Raw genomic sequence first — 19,736 nt, forward strand, 5'->3', positions numbered from 1 at the left:
AAAGCTTTTGTTTACTGTCTTCACACACTGTGCATATTACGGCTGTTACAGCTATTGTCATTTCTAGGTGAAGGTAGGCCTGAAACATTAAAAGATTAGCTTTATGCTGCTTAATAAATGTAACGACTTTATTATAAGGCTTGGCCAGATCACTTTTTCTGACAGCATCATATAGGGATAATTAAAATGGTCAATCAATCAGTCATATAAGCTCTGGAGTAGGCTACTCAAGGAAAAAATGAAGCTGTAAGGTACTGTGTCTAATGGGTGGCAGTAGAAGCCATATCAAATGTTTGACCACAGGCCTGTTAAGTGGTTAATACGGCCCTGACATCAAACATAATCATGTCCGGCATTATGACTAAGCAGCTGCAGTGCTAACAGTTTCATCCCTTTCCTTAATATGCAGTGATTAGCCAAACACAGCTACACAAGTCTTACAGAAAGAAAAGCACATCAGCGATGCGATGCACCAGAACCCACAGCAACATGACTCCTGGTTTCCTGATGTAACAGTAAAACAGACCAAGGAACATCTAGGAAATCACAAAGTTAATGTAGTTTGTGTTTTATTTTAAAGGCCAATGACTAAACTAACCTTGTGGTGAGACTGCTTGGTTAACATATGATCCCAGGAATTTATTTAATGCCAAGATGGCCTGATCCATGGGGCTTGAGACGACTGAACCCATCTTGTGTCGGGCTTGAAACTGAAATTTCAGCCATCTGCCCTCTCTGCAGGGGTGGTTATAGTAAAGGGAGAGGGGCATTAATGCTGATTTATAACTCTCATTTCATATCTGAAACAAAAAAAAACCCCACTGTAATACCGATTTTATGGGCGTTTCTGGACACCAGCTGGTTAAAAAAAAAAAAAAAAAAAATCCTGATCAGTCTTCCTATTTAATTCCACTCCCTGATCTGCAGCAGCCACCCTCCTCCTCCCACTGGTTCTGGGTCAGTCTCCTCGCAGAGTCGCAGCCAATCCCCGTTCGCAACAGCTGGGTCTTGGGTCTGGCCACGCCCGCTGCCCGGCCCCAGCCTTGTTCTGGAAACGCTCCAACATTATAAATCCATTGTCCAGCACGCTCACACTAGTCTGCGGTGGGCTCCTCGTGTGGAAGAAGTGAAGCGTCTCTCCTCGTCGTTGTGAAACTTTCGCTATCATAATGAGGGAAATCGTGCACATCCAGGCCGGCCAGTGCGGTAACCAGATTGGTGCCAAGGTAAGACATTAAAATTATTTAAAAGCTAGGTCTATTTATCCCTGTGTAAAAATGATGCTTTCACTTCACTGTCACGCCCAGACTGATTATGCAGGTCACAGACAACTCAGCAGACCTTTAAAAAAAAAATCTTAATGTAGCTGATTTTGATACGTGAAGACAAAGGAGTCCTTTTGTCTCTTTGTGAGTGAATAAAGACTATTCCTTGCATATAACAGTGCATGTTAATACATTATAAACCAAGAAATCTTACTCTCAGATAGTAAAAAGCAACTGTTGGACTGTATTTTTTGTGCTTTTCTGTCTGGATCTTGTGCACTGCGGTAACTGGGAGGTGGGTGTGGAGCAGCGGACCGTGCAGGCTCCTATCGAAATAACGGTATAACGGGACTCTTGTGTCTCGACGGGTTTTGTTCACCGGGCGTGTCTGCGTCTCAACACTGTGGATTGAGCTGACCTCAAGACATTGTCTATGGGAAAAGAAAAGAAGGGAAAAAAATCTATTCTTCCCCTGTCAGAGCCCCTTCAGTCTGCACTACTCTGGGTTCTTTGTCTTGCACAGGCAGATATGACTGGTAATCCAGACAATGAGTGGGAGCTGGGATGGAAGGCCTGGTTATTTTTCTCTAAATGGTCGATGGATCAATAGTCCATATTGATTATACTTTATTTCTGCTGGCTGTGGATGCAGACTGCTGTTTCAGCTGGTGATGAGAAAGCAGGAGAGCTGTGGAAAGGGTGTGGCATGGATAATTTGTAGAGACAGAATATCTCACAATAAAAAGATAATTTTATTTAAATACATCATTAATGCTTTTAAGATTTAAATGCCCATACTGACTTTTTTTCCGTCAATTTATGCGTAATTTTAATTCATTTTAAACTATATTTTACCCAGTGAGACCCCACTGTCTCGCCTCACATCACTACATCACCCACCCAGTCTCACAGCAACAATTGCAGTCTGCTACAATACATGTCCTCTTGGCCCATTATTATCCCTGTCTTATTATCTCCTTTTGTTCTAGAGCTGATTATTTTCTACAGACAGCATATGTTTAAGTGGGATCGCTTGAATGCAGGAATCTTGCCTGGCATGCTCCAACAAATTTTGGAGATCACATGAACAATGGCCCATATTTTACAGGATACATCATTATCGTGGTGATGCTCTGCTGACAGAGATCTTAATGTCCTGTATAGCGGGGCCTGTCTTTGTAATCAATGTCTTTTCTTTCCTAACCAAATTAGGGGTGGGGTGGGGGAGGTATGGAGGAAACAGCTGATGCACAGTGGGTGAAGTCACTGGGTTCTCAATTGATTTAATGTGCAACTGCTGGCAATGTCTTGGCAGAAAAACCATAGGAAATGAACACAACCTATAAACTAACTAATTTAGTTTGGAATTTCTTTGGCATTTTATCGTAGAAAGCTACAATGTGCGGTGGTGTGGTGTTAAAATAACTATTGGTAGCCTGGCACTGAGGATCCACATTTGTTTCCATTCCCCCAGGACTCATTGATTCAGATGTCCAGTGGATATGATTGACAGAGTTGCTGAGGGACTACATTGTGGTGAATTAGGTCAGGGTGTGGCATTTCTTTCCTGCTTATTGTCCTAAATCTTTCTCCACGATTCTTCTCTTGTCACTGATGGCTATCTGCTGTGTCACTGTCAAATGCTCATCATTTTCTCAGCCCCTTATAGCCGCTCCATTCCAACTCTTTGTTCGTCTTTGTCCTGCTGCGCTCTGATCTCCCTCATATTAAGGTCACTTGGTCATTTTTTGTTTTACATGGTCTTATTTAAATGTCATGATACTTAGTCCATAGCTGACTCCCAATCTCTTAAGCACTGAGCTGCAATACAGCCTGCTTATCCAGATTACTCTAAATCCTCCGATTGCTGCTGTTAGCAGAAAATCACAGGCTGTATGACCAAAAAATTGTCTGAGTTGGAAGAGAGAAAAAAATCTGCATGCAAAGATACGCAAGAAGAGTCACACCCACTTCTGGGATTTAATGCACACACACCGTTGAAGACGCGAGTGTTGTCTTTAAAGAGAGAACCAGACATGAATACAGATCTGAAAACAATGAGTGTCTTCAGTGTTCTGTGACTGCCTGCAAATAGAGTTTATTTTCAGCTTTGCCTGTGGAGTGATCTGTAGTCCCTTTGTGCTCTCTCCTTTGCATTTTACATCTGAAAGAACTGCATTCTGCCAAGTCATCAGTTGGCGACTATGGAAACATTAACAGCTGCATTGTATAAAATGGGTTCAGATATGGCTTGGTGAAAGGGGAAAAAATGCTCTCATTTTCATTCAGACTCCAAAAATGCAAACCCTTCTGCTGTTTTTCTCGTTTAAAGTCCACAACCGCATTGCTAATAGACAGATGCATACTTTTTTTCCCTTGCAAGTAACTGCCATGTGATACTTTCTATTTTCTGTCTGCAGTTCTGGGAAGTGATCAGCGATGAGCACGGCATCGATCCCACAGGAACTTACCACGGAGACAGCGACCTGCAGCTTGACAGGATCAGTGTTTACTATAATGAGGCCACAGGTTAGCTGCCTTCCAATCAAGTGATTAACACATAAAGAATATATTACAGATACATTTTTTTTCAAGTTTACCATTTAATTATGAAATATAAAATTAGACATGCTATAACTTTCTCATGTCCTCTGTCATGCATATGTAACATCATAAACTGTGATTTCCTGTATTATTGAGTTGGTATACTTTTTCTCCCTCCCTCCCTCTTCTTATTATTCTTTCTTTTTTTTTTCTTGTGTAGGAGGTAAATATGTGCCCAGGGCCATTCTGGTGGACTTGGAGCCTGGCACCATGGACTCTGTGAGGTCTGGTCCCTTTGGTCAGATCTTCAGACCTGACAATTTTGTTTTTGGTGGGTGGCAATAAAGACATTTTGTGAACTAAATTACTAAAGGTTTTTATGAGCTGGGTAAAAGAATCACTCACCTGAATGTCATTGCTTCCCCTCTAGGTCAGAGTGGTGCTGGAAACAACTGGGCCAAGGGTCACTACACAGAAGGAGCTGAGTTAGTGGACTCAGTCCTGGATGTGGTCCGCAAAGAGTCAGAAAGCTGTGACTGCCTGCAGGGCTTCCAGCTCACCCACTCTCTTGGTGGTGGAACTGGATCTGGTATGGGAACCCTCCTCATCAGCAAGATCCGTGAGGAGTACCCCGACCGTATCATGAATACCTTCAGTGTGGTGCCTTCCCCCAAGGTAACATACCCTAACCCTAAGCCTTGTGATATATAAATTTAGCTTCTCGTGGCTTTGTGTGTTCTTTCCAAGATCATGAGACTGACAAGCAGTTCTGTGTGTTTTCTTTCCTCAGGTGTCCGACACAGTGGTTGAGCCTTACAATGCCACTCTGTCAGTCCACCAGCTTGTAGAGAACACAGATGAAACCTACTGCATTGACAACGAAGCTCTGTACGACATCTGCTTCCGCACTCTCAAACTGACCACACCCACCTATGGAGACCTTAACCACTTGGTGTCCGCTACCATGAGCGGAGTCACCACTTGCCTGCGCTTCCCTGGTCAGCTCAATGCTGATCTGCGCAAACTGGCTGTCAACATGGTGCCTTTCCCTCGTTTGCACTTCTTCATGCCTGGCTTTGCTCCACTGACCAGCAGGGGCAGCCAGCAGTACCGTGCCCTTACAGTTCCCGAGCTCACTCAGCAAGTGTTTGATGCCAAGAATATGATGGCTGCATGCGATCCACGTCATGGCCGCTACTTGACCGTCGCCGCCGTTTTCCGTGGCCGCATGTCCATGAAGGAGGTTGACGAGCAGATGCTCAACGTTCAGAACAAGAACAGCAGCTACTTTGTCGAATGGATCCCCAACAACGTCAAGACCGCTGTCTGTGACATTCCACCCCGTGGCCTCAAGATGGCTGTCACTTTTATTGGAAACAGCACAGCCATCCAGGAGCTGTTCAAACGCATCTCTGAGCAGTTCACTGCCATGTTCCGTCGTAAGGCCTTCTTGCACTGGTACACAGGTGAAGGTATGGATGAAATGGAGTTCACTGAAGCAGAGAGCAACATGAATGATCTGGTGTCTGAGTACCAGCAGTACCAGGATGCCACAGCTGAGGAAGAGGGTGAATTTGATGAGGAGGCTGAAGAGGATGCTTGAAGATGTTAAGGTCAAGACATCAATGCCAAAAAAAAAAGTCAAAAAAGAACAACCACAACAGTAACTGAGGAACCAACATAGTGTTAAGAGCATTACTAGAATCAAACCTAGCGTATGTTAGATATCCCTTGTCATTCTCTTCAAATAAAATTGAAAAAGGAAAAATTGTCTGCCTCTCATTGATGCTTGCAAATAAATGATTTCCAGGTGCCTGATAAAGCTATATGACAGTGAAGTACACCCTTACATTCTACTTACCACAGTAGACATGCATGGACATGTAGTAGGTTAGACGGTTGCCAGAAACTATTTAAATGAATGATTACTAGGCTGTAGTACCCCAAGGGACTAATTCTCCTCATTATGATGGTAAAGGGCAAATGAAAAATCGCAACATATTAGAACCAGTTTCCTTCTCAATGTCAAGCCACAGTCCCACAACTATCCCAGTGCTAGGCCTGAATCAGTCTGAAGAACATGCACGACCGCACCATGGCAGCATTCAGATAATCTAAATATACTCAAGAATGTAACAAGGTATTTGATGGTTGAGCAAAATACCATTACACATATGTAAACTTTTCCTTTTGTGTTTGAATTCCTGTGGAAAGTTCTAGCTCACATTTTAAAGGGAAATTCCACTTTTGTCTAAAGGATCACAAATCAACATTTGTCATATCAGAATTATGATAGGGGAGAGTGGGGTAAGTTGAGCCACTTTTCATATTCAGGATCATTACATCAAGACAATTATAGTTTTGTTGCTAACTAAATCTGCATATCAGATGTTGTGCATCCCTACAAACACACAAAAAAACAAAACAGAATGAGTGTAAACATCACTATGTTGATAATATACCGTACCATAGCCAAAAAAATGGTCTCATGGCACAACTTAAAGGAGAATTCCGGTCATTTTTGACCCCTAAATTGTTGTCCTGATGGTCACCCAGTGTTGGGGGGAGCAAAAAACGCGACTAAAATTGATGCAGGCAAACCGGAGTTACACCATGGCTAGACGGCGCTAGCGCTAGCTAGCGACAACGCTAAAGTATGGGGGCAATTTTTTCAACCACAAAAAACAATCATATCTATGGTACATGACTGGAATCCTTATGACACACCACTGAACTCATAAACTGTACAGTATAAACCGGTATAAACAGTATAAACTTTGTGTTTTTGCATGTAATCATTCACCTCAGACAGCCGAACTCTGGAACATCCTGGAAAGACATAAAGCGATCGCAGAGCGCCTTCTCCCCACCACAGAAACAAACACTTTTCTTGTTGTGATGATGTCTTTACAAAAATAAACGGTCGAGCAGTGCAGCGGCAATGTCCAAAATATCTCTAACCGTTTACTGGGTGACCATCAGGACAACGATTTAGGGGTCAAAAATGACCGGAATTCTCCTTTAACCCGGAGCCTACAGGTGGATGCTGGGGTGGTGGTATGGCAGAAAGAGGGTAGAGCAGTGAAATGCTGCTGTCATAGACAGGCAAAGAGGACGATGGGTAAGTCAAATCGACCGCCATGAAATGATGCCTGCAGGCAAAAATACTACTGTCACCCCTCCTACTCCCCCCCACTGTGGTAAATTGATGACACACATTGCTTTAGTGATATGCAAATTAACACAAAACTGAAATATGAGCAAACTGAATTTGAGCAAAACTTTGACAAGAAACAAGTGTATGAAAATTAAAGCTATGACCTAAGCGGAATGTTTGTATTAATATGTCTACAACCTTTATCGGCTATTTGCAATTTTTTTTTTTTTTTTTATAAAACAGATGACCATTATTGTTATTCTCTCATTAAACTATCTATAATTTTCCAACACAAGCATCTAGAAGTATACAGTTTGACCAGTTTAGTCAGTGGTTTAGAACAAGTGAACTGGTTCAACTCACCTCACAATCAGGTCTCTTTGGTGTTCGGTTACGGCGCGAAAATAAATGGAGGAAAAATGACGCCCCTCCGACGTTTGGTCCAATCAGAGACGGTTTCAGTAAGCCTGTGGTCTGAATGTCCAATGGGAACAGAGTATAGCGTGAGTGACGGTTATGCTATCCAATCGCTTGTGGTTGAAACGCCTCTTGTGGGCGTTGTTTAGGTTTTCCAGGATATGCATGCACAGTTTTGTCCACGGAACGAGGATTGGCCATGGATGTATTATATTAGGGATTGGCGTGTGAAGGTGGGTAGCATAGTACAACCTTTTTAATCATAGACCATTACAAGAAACAAAATGCAACGCATCCACATGAAAAAAAAATGAGCACACGATTTCGTCATGCAGCTGTTTGAATTAACGGCCAAGCGAGCCGTTCAATCGCGTTAACTTTCTCTCTAATTTCCATGGTAACAATCAGGATAAGGATTGTTATTTTCTTGAAACTAACGTTAGAAATCAACTAATGTATAGATTTGAAGCATGTTTCTTCTTCAAAACATGGACTAAATTATAAAACGAGCGGTTTTTATTGACCTTTAAAGTACCCAAACTCGTTTAAGTTGTTTTGTTTTGATACTGGCGGAAGTCAGTGATTCAGAAGACACGTTTGCATGTTGATAAAAGTTGTACTGTCTAAACGCTGTTTGCCTTAATGCTAGACAGTGGGTGCTAGCCACGGATCTAATATAATACACCCATGGTGCTAGCACGAAAACAACAGAGAAGTACAAGATAACAATGCGGTATCAACGTTAAGACCACTGCTCCGTTAGAAATCACCACTTAGCTTCTCGGCTAACATTAGCTTCTTTGAGTTGTCCAGGTAAATATGGTGAAGAAGATATTAGCGTACGTTGTTGACATTATCGACATTTATCTGTGCAGAGCAGTCACCCTGTCCTGTGTGAAGCATGGATGCTACTCAGGTGATCTGCGACTCATTCATTGAGTCAGATGAGGAAGAAAATGAGGAGGAGGAGGAGAGCAAGAGGGAGCGTCCTTTGGCTAAACTGTGTATCCTAAAAAATCAACACATCCCCGAAACAGGTGAGTGCCTTACTGCTACTGTTAGCAATGGTGATGTATCAGCTGGTTCTTACAGTGTATGTTCTCTATCACTTAGATTTACCCCTCTTTTTGGGAGATAATGTGCTCGGCCGTGACCCCAGCACCTGCACCCTGCCCCTGATAGCACCCTCAATATCCAAGCAGCATGTCACCATCAGTATATCTTTCTACCGCAGAAAAAGTTCTCACGGTGACACGGATGTAGAGGCTTTGGTTTGGGATGTTGGGAGCATGAATGGGACCCGCAAAGGCCGCTTAAAGCTGACTCCTAACGTGCGCTATGCTCTGAGTGATGGTGATAGTTTGGTGGTGGCTGATATCCCATGTCGGTATGTCAGCTGTGCTGTAGACACTGTAGTCTCTTCTCACCAGAGGACATCTGGGAGCAGAAATTCAGAGGTAAAAGACAGATTGCCAGATGCCTTGGGAAAGAAGGGAGATGACAAAAGTGCAGGCAGCAAGAAAAGTGTCAACAGTGGTGCAAAAGCTAGGGTGTCATCACTGAAGACTCCTGACAGAGCCAGTTGCTTGTCCTTTGAACAAACTCCAACCCAGCCACAGGGCACCCTGGTCCCAGAATCTGATTCAGACTCAGAAGGAGAGAGAAGGGGAAGAGGAGACGGAAAGCGCACAACTCTAGGTATGCAAATCATGTAAATATATATAGAAATTAAGTTCTGTCTTTTGTATCTGATTATTTACAAGCTCACCTTTATTGTCTTTTACAGTGTCTGATTCCGACTCTCATAAGTCTAGTCCTACTTGCTCAACATTCTTGAGTCCCACTAATAAAATCGTCCCTGAAAGGTTTGTTAGGCTTTTTGAAACATGTATGTATATGTTTCTATACAATTGATCCCTTCATCTCTAAATTATAATGCTTAATATCACCTTGTTTTCCCCTGTTTTACAGTGAGGATGAAAGTCCCATCACAGCATCCTCTTCCACTAAAAATAGACCTCACAAACATGTCAGCTTTAGCAGGGAGGAAACAGAAGTAGATGTGCATGGACAGCTGCTGGAGGAAAAAAAGGCGCTTGCCTTTGTGCATGACAGTGAAGAGGAGGGAGGAAGGGAGGAAGAAAGAGCAGCACCAGGAGATAAGGCTGAGAAAAGTGGACAACATGTGCCAGTGAAAGAGGAAAGCAATGCCAGTGTCACAGGACAAGATGAATTGCCTGTGTCTACAGCAGTCTCCACAGATGCAATTCCTGAATTTAACATGGACAGTGACACAGACGTAGAGGGAGAGGATGAAGGGGTGGCATCTGTGGGTCCTGTAACCTCAAACACTAACCAGGTCAAAGAGCCACCAAACACAGCTCAGTTCCACATGGACAGTGATACAGATGTCGAGGGGGACGAAGATACAGTAGACAGAGCTCCTAAAACTGTGCCTACCTCTGTTAATTCATTTATTCAGCCTGAGGAAATGACTGTGGACAGTGACACTGATGTGGATGATGAAGCTGCCACAGAAGCAAAACCCGTGTCATTTCAGACAGCACACACAGCTGACACTGGCTCTTCAACACAGCCAAAAGATTTCCACTTAGACAGTGACACAGATGTTGACGAGGAAGAAGACAAGGGATGTGAAACAAAGAAACCAAGCTCAAAGATAGAAGGAGCTCCCACTAGATTAACTGGGCCTGAATCTCCCCCTGTGCCTGTTTATAGCCTTCATCCAGACAGTGACACAGATGATGAAGCAGGCCCTGCCCCTGCCCTCAGTGACCCTGTGGTGGTGCCTGCTGCCACAAAATCATGCACTACTGCAGATGGAGGTGCTGATGTGCTGTCTGACAGTGACACAGATGTGGATGACGATTCACCCCTGGTCATACCTGTTGAGGTCACAGCCTTGTCAGAAGTCCTTGAGTCAGATTCTAATGACACAGATGTGGATGCATCCAGCATGCCCCCTGCTGGGGAAGGAGCCAATCCACCTGACAGTGATACAGATGTGGAAGACAAGGAGACAGACAAGGGCCACATCCCCAGCCTATGCAGAGAGAAAACGCCTGAGCTGCTGGTTCCTGTTCAGAAGTGCTCTACCCCAGCACAGTTGTTAGGTAAAACAATAATATATTTATAAATCAAGAACAATATGTATGTTGGTAGTTCTCATATAATAATTATAATAATAATAATAATTATTATTGATATAGTTATTAGTTCTCATATAGAGAGGATAATTACTAAAGGGAAACTATAATGAAGTGATTTGGACTTCTGTTTTTTCACTCTGAAGACACATTAATGCCTCTGTCCACTGTTAGTTTTTTGGCATTTCTGAAATCTTTTAAACATGTGTTCAACCAATGTTATGTGACAAAAGCATGTTCTTGTCTAATTTCATTATTTTCATTCTTGGGTGGTTCCAGAAAAAAATGTGGAAGTTATGGAGACTCAGCCTTTCCTGATTCCCTCTTCAGTTCCTTTGAAATGTGAGTAAATTACTTGTAATACATAATAACACAAATAACACATAACTTTATTTTAAAGTAGATGGATATACAGTATCATTGGGTTGCAGAAACATCTTTATTTTGTCTGTCTCCCAGGTGCTGTAGCCTCGGTTGCACGACCTGTAACATCGTCTCCCTGCTCAGACAGCCAGGACGATGAGGACATGGTAGTGGCAGAGACGCAGTCCTTTATTCTTCAGACCCGAGATTACAAGAGCAACCCTCCAAAAGTCAATACCACGGACCTGACCCAACTTTATGGCCTTGAACCTTCTGATGTTGAAAATGATGAACAGTCCACAAGAGAAGGCTCTTTTCAGCTGGGATTGTCTGACAGCAGCCACCTGCAGTGTCCGGCCCAAGACCTGGCCATGGAGAGCACTCAGGCGTTTGTCCCTACAGATTGTAGTGTGACAATGGAAGACACCCAAGCATTTGCAGCTGTCTCTACTGGAGAGAATGATCTACATCTAGAGGCCACACAGCCCTATGGAAAGACAGAGGAGCTTGCCAGAGGTTCAGTAATGTCTGAGAAGGAATCCCGGATAGATTTGGCTCTAGAAGCAACACAGGCGTACACTTCAGAGCACCGCAGTGATTCAGAGAGTGAAACAGATGATGATGACAGGAAATACATTACTGCTACAGCCGAGACTCAACCTTTAAGTATTCCCACCACCTCTACACCTCCTGTGCTTCAGGGGGAGGCAGGGCGGCCTCAGCGGAGACGCCGTGGTGAACTTTTATGTGCTGAAACTCAGCCCGTGAGTGCATCGGATGATAATGAAAGTGATGATGAAGATTTAATTCCAGTTCCACAAAGAAGAAAAGCAAAGCCACTGCAACTTGAAGATGAGCAGACACAGCCCCTCATTAGGTCTGATTTACCAGTTTTTGAAACTCAGCCCATGGTTATGAGTGAAAATGAGGACAGTGATGATGGGGACTCGTTTCCATTTTTTCGTGGGAAGAGAGCAAAGCCTTTGCAGCTTGAAGAGTGTACACAGTCCCTCTCCTGCTCTGAAGTATCCACAAACGAAACCCAGCCCATGCACTTTAGTTGTGCTCAAACTCAGCCCATGGATGCGTTAGAAAGTGAGCAAAGTGATGAAGATGACTTGCCTCCAGCACCACGAAAAAGAAAAGCAAAGTCACTGAAAATTGAAGAGGAGCAGACGCAACCACTCATTTCTGAAACCCAGCCTATAGATACAGGTAAAGAAAACGAAAGTGCTGTTGAGGAACCGATTCCAGGTCCACGTAAAAGAAGAGCAAAGTCAAAGAAACTTGAGGAAGATGAGACCCAACCGCTCACAAACGCTGAGGTCTCAACTGTTGAAACTCAACTCATGGAGACACAACCTGAGGCTGGGATCAGTGGAGTCAGTGTTGGAAAGAGAAGAGGGACAAGGGCAAGATTAAGAGAGGAGGAAGAGCAGGCAAAGCGTTCTGAACCACCAAAGAGACAGACAAGAGGGAAGAATAAAGCTTTGACTACTACCAGAGGACGGAGAGGAAAATCCAAACCTGATGAGGAAGAGGAGGAAGTAGAGCAGGCCAAAAGCATTAGAGGGAAAAAACCCATGAGGCAGCAGAAACATGAGGAAGATGGAGAACAGTGTGAAATGGAAGGAGATGAGCATGCTGAAAATAGCAGCCTAATAAAGGAGAAACAAGAAGGGCAAGAAAAACAGAGAAAGGAACAAGAAGAAAAGGAGAGATCTGCTCAGTTACAGAAAGAAAAAGAAAAATCAGAGAGAGAGAGAAAGGAGCGAGAAGAAAAGAAGAGATTGGAGCGAGAAAAGGCAGAACAAGAGGAGAAGGAGAAACTGGAAAGAGAGAGAATAGAAAAGGAAAGAAAGGAACAGGAAGAAAGGGAAAGACTAGAGAGCGAAAAGAGGGAACTGGAAGAGAGACTTGAGAGGGAGAGGAAAGAACAAGAACTCCAAGAAACACTGCAGAGGGAAACAAAGGAAAGGGAAGAAAAAGAAAGACAAGAGAGAGAAAAGAGGGAACTGGAAGAAAGACTTGAGAGAGAGAGGCAGGAACAAGAACTTCAAGAAAGATTGCAGAGAGAAACAAAGGAAAGGGAAGAAAAAGAAAGGCTGGAGAAAGAGAAGAGAGAACTAGAGGAAAGACTTGAGAGAGAGAGGAAGGAAAAAGAACTTCAAGAAAGACTGCAGAGAGAAACAAAGGAAAGGGAAGAAAAAGAAAGGCTGGAGAAAGAGAAGAGGGAACTGGAGGAAAGACTTGAGAGAGAGAGGAAGGAAAAAGAACTCCAAGAAAGACTGCAGAGAGAAGCGAAGGAAAGGGAAGAAAAAGAAAGACAAGAGAGAGAAAAGAGGGAACTGGAAGAGAGACTTGAGAGAGAGAGGAAGGAAAAAGAACTTCAAGAAAGACTGCAGAGAGAAGCGAAGGAAAGGGAAGAAAAAGAAAGGCTGGAGAAAGAGAAGAGGGAACTAGAGGAAAGACTTGAGAGAGAGAGGAAGGAAAAAGAACTTCAAGAAAGACTGCAGAGAGAAACAAAGGAAAGGGAAGAAAAAGAAAGACTGGAGAAAGAGAAGAGGGAACTAGAGGAAAGACTTGAGAGAGAGAGGAAGGAAAAAGAACTTCAAGAAAGACTGCAGAAAGAAACAAAGGAAAGGCTGAAGAAAGAGAAGAGGGAACTAGAGGAAAGACTTAAGAGAGAGAGGAAGGAAAAAGAACTTCAAGAAAGACTGCAGAGAGAAACAAAGGAAAGGGAAGAAAAAGAAAGACTGGAGAAAGAGAAGAGGGAACTAGAGGAAAGACTTGAGAGAGAGAGGAAGGAAAAAGAACACCAAGCAAAACTGGAAGGGGAGGCAAAGGAACGGGAAGAAAGAGAAAGACAGGAGAAAGAACAAGAAAACAAGGGAGAAGTAACCAGTAAAGGGCCCACAAGAGGTCGGAGGGCAGCCAGAAGAACAACTGCTGCCCCATGTACAACAGTGCCTGAACAAGACTCAACCATATCAACCAATGATGATGTCCCAGCTAGGAGAACCAGATCTCGCTCCAACTCCTCCAACTCCGTCAGCTCAGAGAGATCTACTTCAAGCGTCAACACCCTGGAGGGCAGGGGGAGAGGTCGAGGCAGAGGCAGAGGCAGAAACAGGACCAGCGAACCACCCCAGGCGACCATCAGCAGAGGCAGCAGCAGGAGGAGGACAGTGGCTGCAGAGACAACAGAGCAGAACAGTGATAATAGTTTTCCTCAGGGAGCCCTTTCGAGGTCTAGCTCCACTAATTCTCTCAACTCTGACATTTCCAGTTGCAGTGTGAGCTCTAAAAACAGAGGAAGAGGAAGCAGGCGGCTGGAAAGTCAGAGGAGAATAGAGCCTGAACTGGACTCCATCCCTCCTGTCAATAGTAATGATAAGAAACCTGCAGCCAGGGGCAGGGGCAGCAAGAAAACCGAGATACCTCAGGAAAATGAGACAGCAGACTCTCAGCAGGCTAGTACCACAAGAGGGCGGCGTCGAGCCACTGCACATGGCTCTGAACCCAGAGCTGCAGAGGAAGATCAACCAAATGAGGAGGAAGGTGTTGCTAGCGAGGTATCACTTCAGCCTAAAAAGAATGTCAGGAGCAGAGGCCAAAAGCTAGTGAAGACTGAAACTACAGAGGCCCCAATTGCCCCTGCAGTCAGTGATGGGGATGAGAGTAAGGACAAAAGAAAAGGAAGAAAGAGAGAGTTGGAGGCAAATACAGAGGAGGAATCTAGTAGCAGCTCCAAAATCTCAAAAGGAAGGGAGAAGGCCCAAACAACTGAGGCAACAGAAGAAGAAGGAAAAGACGAGGAAAATGCCGTCCAAGCCAAGAAGAGAGGTAGAGCATCCAGTGCACGAGCCAAGAAGAGTGCAAAAGAATCTCCTGATGAAGTGGAGGCAAAAGAAGAAAAATTGGAAAAGGATATTGTTGAGAAGAAAGCCAAAGCTCGGCCGTCTGCAGTCCAGAAAAAAAAGAAAGAGGAGCAGGAAAGTGGAACAAGTGTCAGTTCAACGACAGAGAACGCCACATCAGAGGTGACTGATCACTTCACTTCACAACATACTTGTTAGATATTAAGGTGTTGAAAGTGTTTGTTGTTGTTTTTTTAAAACATAAATCAGACGAAACAGAAAGCTTGAGTAGCGTGTAACGAGTGCTCTGGATCATCTGTCCTTGAAACGAAAGGCTTTTACCTTGGCCAAAGGCCCTGGTGCATTTCTCTCTCGTGAGTCAGCCTTTCCAGACATCATAATGTACTGCAATCACCGTCAGGGACTGTCTCAGTCTCTCTCAGCATCATGTGTAGTTTGACCCGCTTCACATCGCCATTAATACACAAATAAATTAAGAGGTTTAGTGGTCACACAGTCACTTCCCACTAATGTTTTATCAACATTGCTTTCTTTATCCCTCCTATCCTCACTGCTCTCTTGTGTGTTCTTGTGTGTTTCATGCCTTACCCCCCCCCACTTGTCTCTCCCGTTCAACAGCCCCAGACTCCAACCACCAGTGCATCCCGGAAGCGACAGGCTCCTGCAGACTCCTCTCCCGTGGCAAAGACTCCACGCTCCTCCCGTGCTTCCCTTGCACCTAGTGGTCAACAACAAGCTGCCAGCCAGGCCTACAAGGTCCTTTTTTGTTTATCTCTGTGCTTATCAAGCAACCCTTTAGGCAATTTTGTCATGGGAAATATTAATATATGATGAATATAAGAATGTGAAGAATTGTTTATGTCTATGTGTTTATGCTAGACGAGGCTAATGACCTCCTGTCTGTTGCTTCATAAGTCATGGACACTCATTAGATTAGTATCAATCTGCAAAACTGTCTAAGTATCACATCCACACTAAGGATGTGTAGATGTTCATGCTGTCTACTTTTTTGTTTGGTTGTTTTGAACTGCCTAGTTTTGCTCCGAGCAATCTGTCTTGTTTGTGAGGGGGATGGTTGTGTAATTCGAATCAGCAACAGGAAATGATACAATGATGCATGGTAAAATGCACACAGAAGATGTGCTTAGCCAAAGTTAGAAGCAGATTTGTTTCAATTGCCCCATTTCTAAAATTGCTAATCTCATTGGATAACGCTTTGTCATAAGATTGTTCAATAAGCAAAGATGACAACACAGTGTGTCTGTGTGTGTCATTCCCTCAGGTGCTGTTCACAGGCGTGGTGGATGAAGCCGGGGAGAAAGTGCTGGCTCGTCTAGGAGGCAGCATGGCTAAAGGTGTAGCAGACATGAACTGCCTGGTCACTGATAAAGTGCGGAGGACCGTCAAGTTCCTGTGTGCACTGGCAAAAGGAATCCCCATTGTCACCACACACTGGCTACAAAAGGTTAGTCACTATAATAGCAGTTCAAACTGGCCCTAGAGTATTTGTTTCACTCTTGGACAAATAAAAATTAAAGTACACTGTATACACAAATAGTACACACACTTGCAGAGACATACTCAAGCAGACGCTGTCCTCTCATGATGTTTCAGAGTGGCAAAGCTGGGAGCTTCCTGCCTACTGATGCGTTTTTGGTGAAGGACCAGGAGCAGGAGAAAAAGTTCCGTTTCTCCCTGCAGGAGTCTCTGGGGATCGCCAGCAGTCAGCTTCTCTTACAGGTACCCTCTAATCCTGTTCATTTCAGTGCTTACATATTAAGAGTGATAGGTTGACAGTGTGTCAGTGTAGTGTTTCACATGGCAGCAGGGATGAGGAAGGTGTCTACTATTAGAATACTTCATAGGGCTGAAAACCTTTCCTCTTTATCTACAAGATTAGCTTCTGGCTCAGCATTTTTGCTGTTGAATGTGCTCACATCGTAAGAAGAGCACAGTGCTGATTGTTTACCATTATACTGTGGCTTTGTGGGAAATAACTGGACATTTACTGTTAATGTACTGGTTATGTTTTATGGGCACTTTGCATAAACAAGCAGGCAGTACATAGTCCTGCTGCTCTGCACCGTTTCATCAAAGCTGCAGAATTGATACCACATATTGTGCTGATACCAGCTATAGTTGAGGAACAGTATACATGTGTAATATCAAAATCTATTCTCAGGAGTCTTGTATTGATTTGCTGAGGCACTCTTGGATAGATTAAATAAAAACCAAGAAATCACATCTCTTCGTAGGGATATGAGATCCATGTCACAAAATCAGTGAAGCCGGAGCCAGTTCAGATGAAAGACATAATCTGCTGCAGTGGAGCTACCTTTCTACCTAAGATGCCCTCTTCTCCCAAGGTACCTATCTTCCTTCTCAGTGTTTCACAAAAAGTAAATTAACATTTAATCACGGTGCTCTTTGTTCAAGTCTCATTATTCCACCTTAATTTGGAATCTAAACTGTGATCGCCCCTTTAATTTTCTGTCTCCCTGCTGTCTCTATTAGCCTCAGACTTTGGTGGTTTCCTGTGAAGAGGACTGGGCGCTGTGTGGCCCCGCCGTCTCTGCATCTCTCCCAGTCGTCACCGCTGAGTTCATTCTCACAGGAATCCTTCAGCAGAAAGTTGACTTTCAAATGCACACTCTCTCTGGCCCTGTAGCTAATCTACAGCCTGCAGGAGGCAAAGGGAGGGGCAGGAGGAAGATGTAGCATCAGTGGCGTACAGAGGAAATCTACATTAGTGTGTGCGTAGTCATAATTTGCAGGCAACCTTTCAAATCAGAGGTCAATATAAGAACTAGTGAGACGGCTGATTGTCTGAATGAAAGCCTTGAAAAATAATATTTGCTGAATGCAGCTAATGTTGAAATGAATGTGAAGACATTTTGTATGTGCATTGTCAGCCCTTGAAGTGATAGCTGTCAAAAGTTCAGAAAGAACATCTCATTTTATATGGACACATTTCTGTTTTGCCAGAGGAAACTGTGAGAAATTAAATTTAGGAAGCAAAGAGGCAAATGTCTCTACTTTTTATGTTTCTTAATTCCAGTCTTTTCTTAGTCTTACATGTTGCCTTGTCCATGTGGGAAGGATTTAGTTTTTAAAATAAGTAAAGCTAAGAATGATGTTGCTGCTATACAAGGTGTTAAATAATTACCAATTAACCGTCCTTGTCAGTCCCTCCTCTCCTCCTCCTATGTGCTCTACCCTTCTCTTTACACAACAACAACCAGAGTAGGAATTACCATTGCTAAACGGCTACCACTCTTTGCTAAGTGCTTAAACTCAATCAACCTTTTTGGCAGGTAACCAGCTATGAAAAGGGAGTTGTTTAAATCATGTTTAGTCGGTGGAACCGTAGACCCCACAGGGTCTATTTACAAGTCCATCAGCTACAGTGACCAGTAGATGGAAAAAAGCTTCTTTCCTTTCCTGATAAGAAGTGCTTAGTGCCTTTTTATACCCAGGTAATCGGGAGCCTACCAGTGTATGTTGTGTCTCTGTCTCCATTAACCACCACCACCTACTCCATTAATGCTTCACCCAATCCTATTACATTCAGGGATGAGATACAATACAGGCACCTGAATGCTGATGCTGCTATTACATCAATATCTTATGATGTTTCCCCCTTGCCTGTCTCTTCACTTCTTACATACGGCCTTGAAGCTATGTTGTTATTGTATGGCAGAAAAAAAGACAGGATATGGTACTGACATGATATCTGATTGCTGTGTCAGTGGTGTTTTAGACAGACTCATTAGCTTGTAATTTTGTAGAACTGTTATCTTATCTAGTTTGTATTTGCACCAATTATGAAATCTGTCTGTACAGTCGATGGAAACATTAAACATTTTCTAAGACAGTTAACCAAGTGTTATTACTTTTTGTGCCAGTAGCTACACTTAATGTTGATATTTTTGGGATTTCCGTAGACTGAAGCGGCTTCGTTGAGGAAGGCCACAAGATTTGACTGAGAGCACTGGAGAACATTGAGTAAGGGGACCTTGTTGAGTTTTATTGAAACTGAAAATGACTGACTCATGAAAGGAATTTAGTTTTCCAGTAAAAATAGAAAAGGTTATTTCACTGAGATATTCAGTATGTCTTGTGACTTGATACTCATTTACAACCTTAACTTAGAGTATACAGTTGCTACATTGACTCACTTGAATCTTAACTATTTAGATTAAAAGTGTGATGATGATGATACAGGTTAACATTTCTGCCACCCTGTTGACTTAATCAAGTTAAATTGACATTTTTTTCTTTTATATATTGGACCATGCAAGCAAAATGCATCTAAGTATGTTGGAAACACCTTTGTGAACACCATATCATCCACTTAAACTAACATGTAAACTCAATTCGTTAATGGATGAACAGGTTGTGCTGCATCAGCATCCTCTATTAAATAAACCCCCCTCCTCGCTGTCAGATGACCGTATAGGTGTCTTTCTTTCGGGGGGCGAAGGGTGTCCGGTGTTTCCCGATACCAGTCGAGTGGCTCCGAGTGAGAGCAGCGTCCGACATATTCTGAAGATCTTCCAAATGTTGAGCCGGAGTCGTGAAGTGCTGCTCTTGAGGGGGGCGAGGTTCAATGGGAGGGAGACGACGAGGGAGCAAACGGGCATCGTTCACACAGATTTTCACCTCTGAGAGCATCTGGACATCTCCGCAGACAGGCAGCGCAGCTCCGACCGCTTAACGAGAAGGTAGGTGAGCTGCCGAGCGCTGATTTTCTTCTTCTTAACATGCATGTGCCGATGCGCGTCCTAAATTTGGCTGGTGTGTGACGGGTTAAATTCTGCAGTTTTTTGGTTGATGCGCTTCCCGGCTATCCTGATCAGATTGAACGCTGTGATAGATAGATAGACCCCCTAAATACACATCATCATACATGCCCGCAAGGAAAGGTGTGAAATTTAGTTTG

At 43.5% G+C, this 19,736-nt stretch overlaps 2 protein-coding genes across 2 annotated transcripts; both read left to right on the top strand.

Moving 5' to 3' along the window:
- The first annotated feature begins 1,101 nt into the window (after positions 1 to 1,101).
- On the top strand, positions 1,102 to 5,505 carry tubb5 (tubulin, beta 5). Its single transcript, XM_083989817.1, has 5 exons — positions 1,102 to 1,226; positions 3,686 to 3,794; positions 4,030 to 4,140; positions 4,240 to 4,484; positions 4,600 to 5,505. Exons 1-5 carry the CDS (start codon positions 1,170 to 1,172, stop codon positions 5,410 to 5,412), a joined length of 1,335 nt encoding a protein of 444 aa, XP_083845943.1. The 5' UTR covers positions 1,102 to 1,169; the 3' UTR covers positions 5,413 to 5,505.
- Positions 5,506 to 7,600: 2,095 nt separating this feature from the next.
- Positions 7,601 to 18,570, top strand: mdc1 (mediator of DNA damage checkpoint 1). Its single transcript, XM_083990143.1, has 12 exons — positions 7,601 to 7,616; positions 8,259 to 8,420; positions 8,497 to 9,081; positions 9,170 to 9,248; positions 9,355 to 10,517; positions 10,830 to 10,892; positions 11,010 to 14,956; positions 15,413 to 15,550; positions 16,077 to 16,259; positions 16,409 to 16,534; positions 17,050 to 17,160; positions 17,309 to 18,570. The coding sequence occupies exons 2-12, from the start codon at positions 8,285 to 8,287 to the stop codon at positions 17,510 to 17,512; spliced, it is 6,735 nt and encodes a 2,244-aa protein (XP_083846269.1). The 5' UTR covers positions 7,601 to 7,616; positions 8,259 to 8,284; the 3' UTR covers positions 17,513 to 18,570.
- The last annotated feature ends 1,166 nt before the right edge of the window (positions 18,571 to 19,736 follow it).

This window comes from Trachurus trachurus (genome assembly GCF_905171665.1).
Source record: "Trachurus trachurus genome assembly, chromosome: 16".
Lineage (NCBI taxonomy): Eukaryota > Metazoa > Chordata > Actinopteri > Carangiformes > Carangidae > Trachurus > Trachurus trachurus.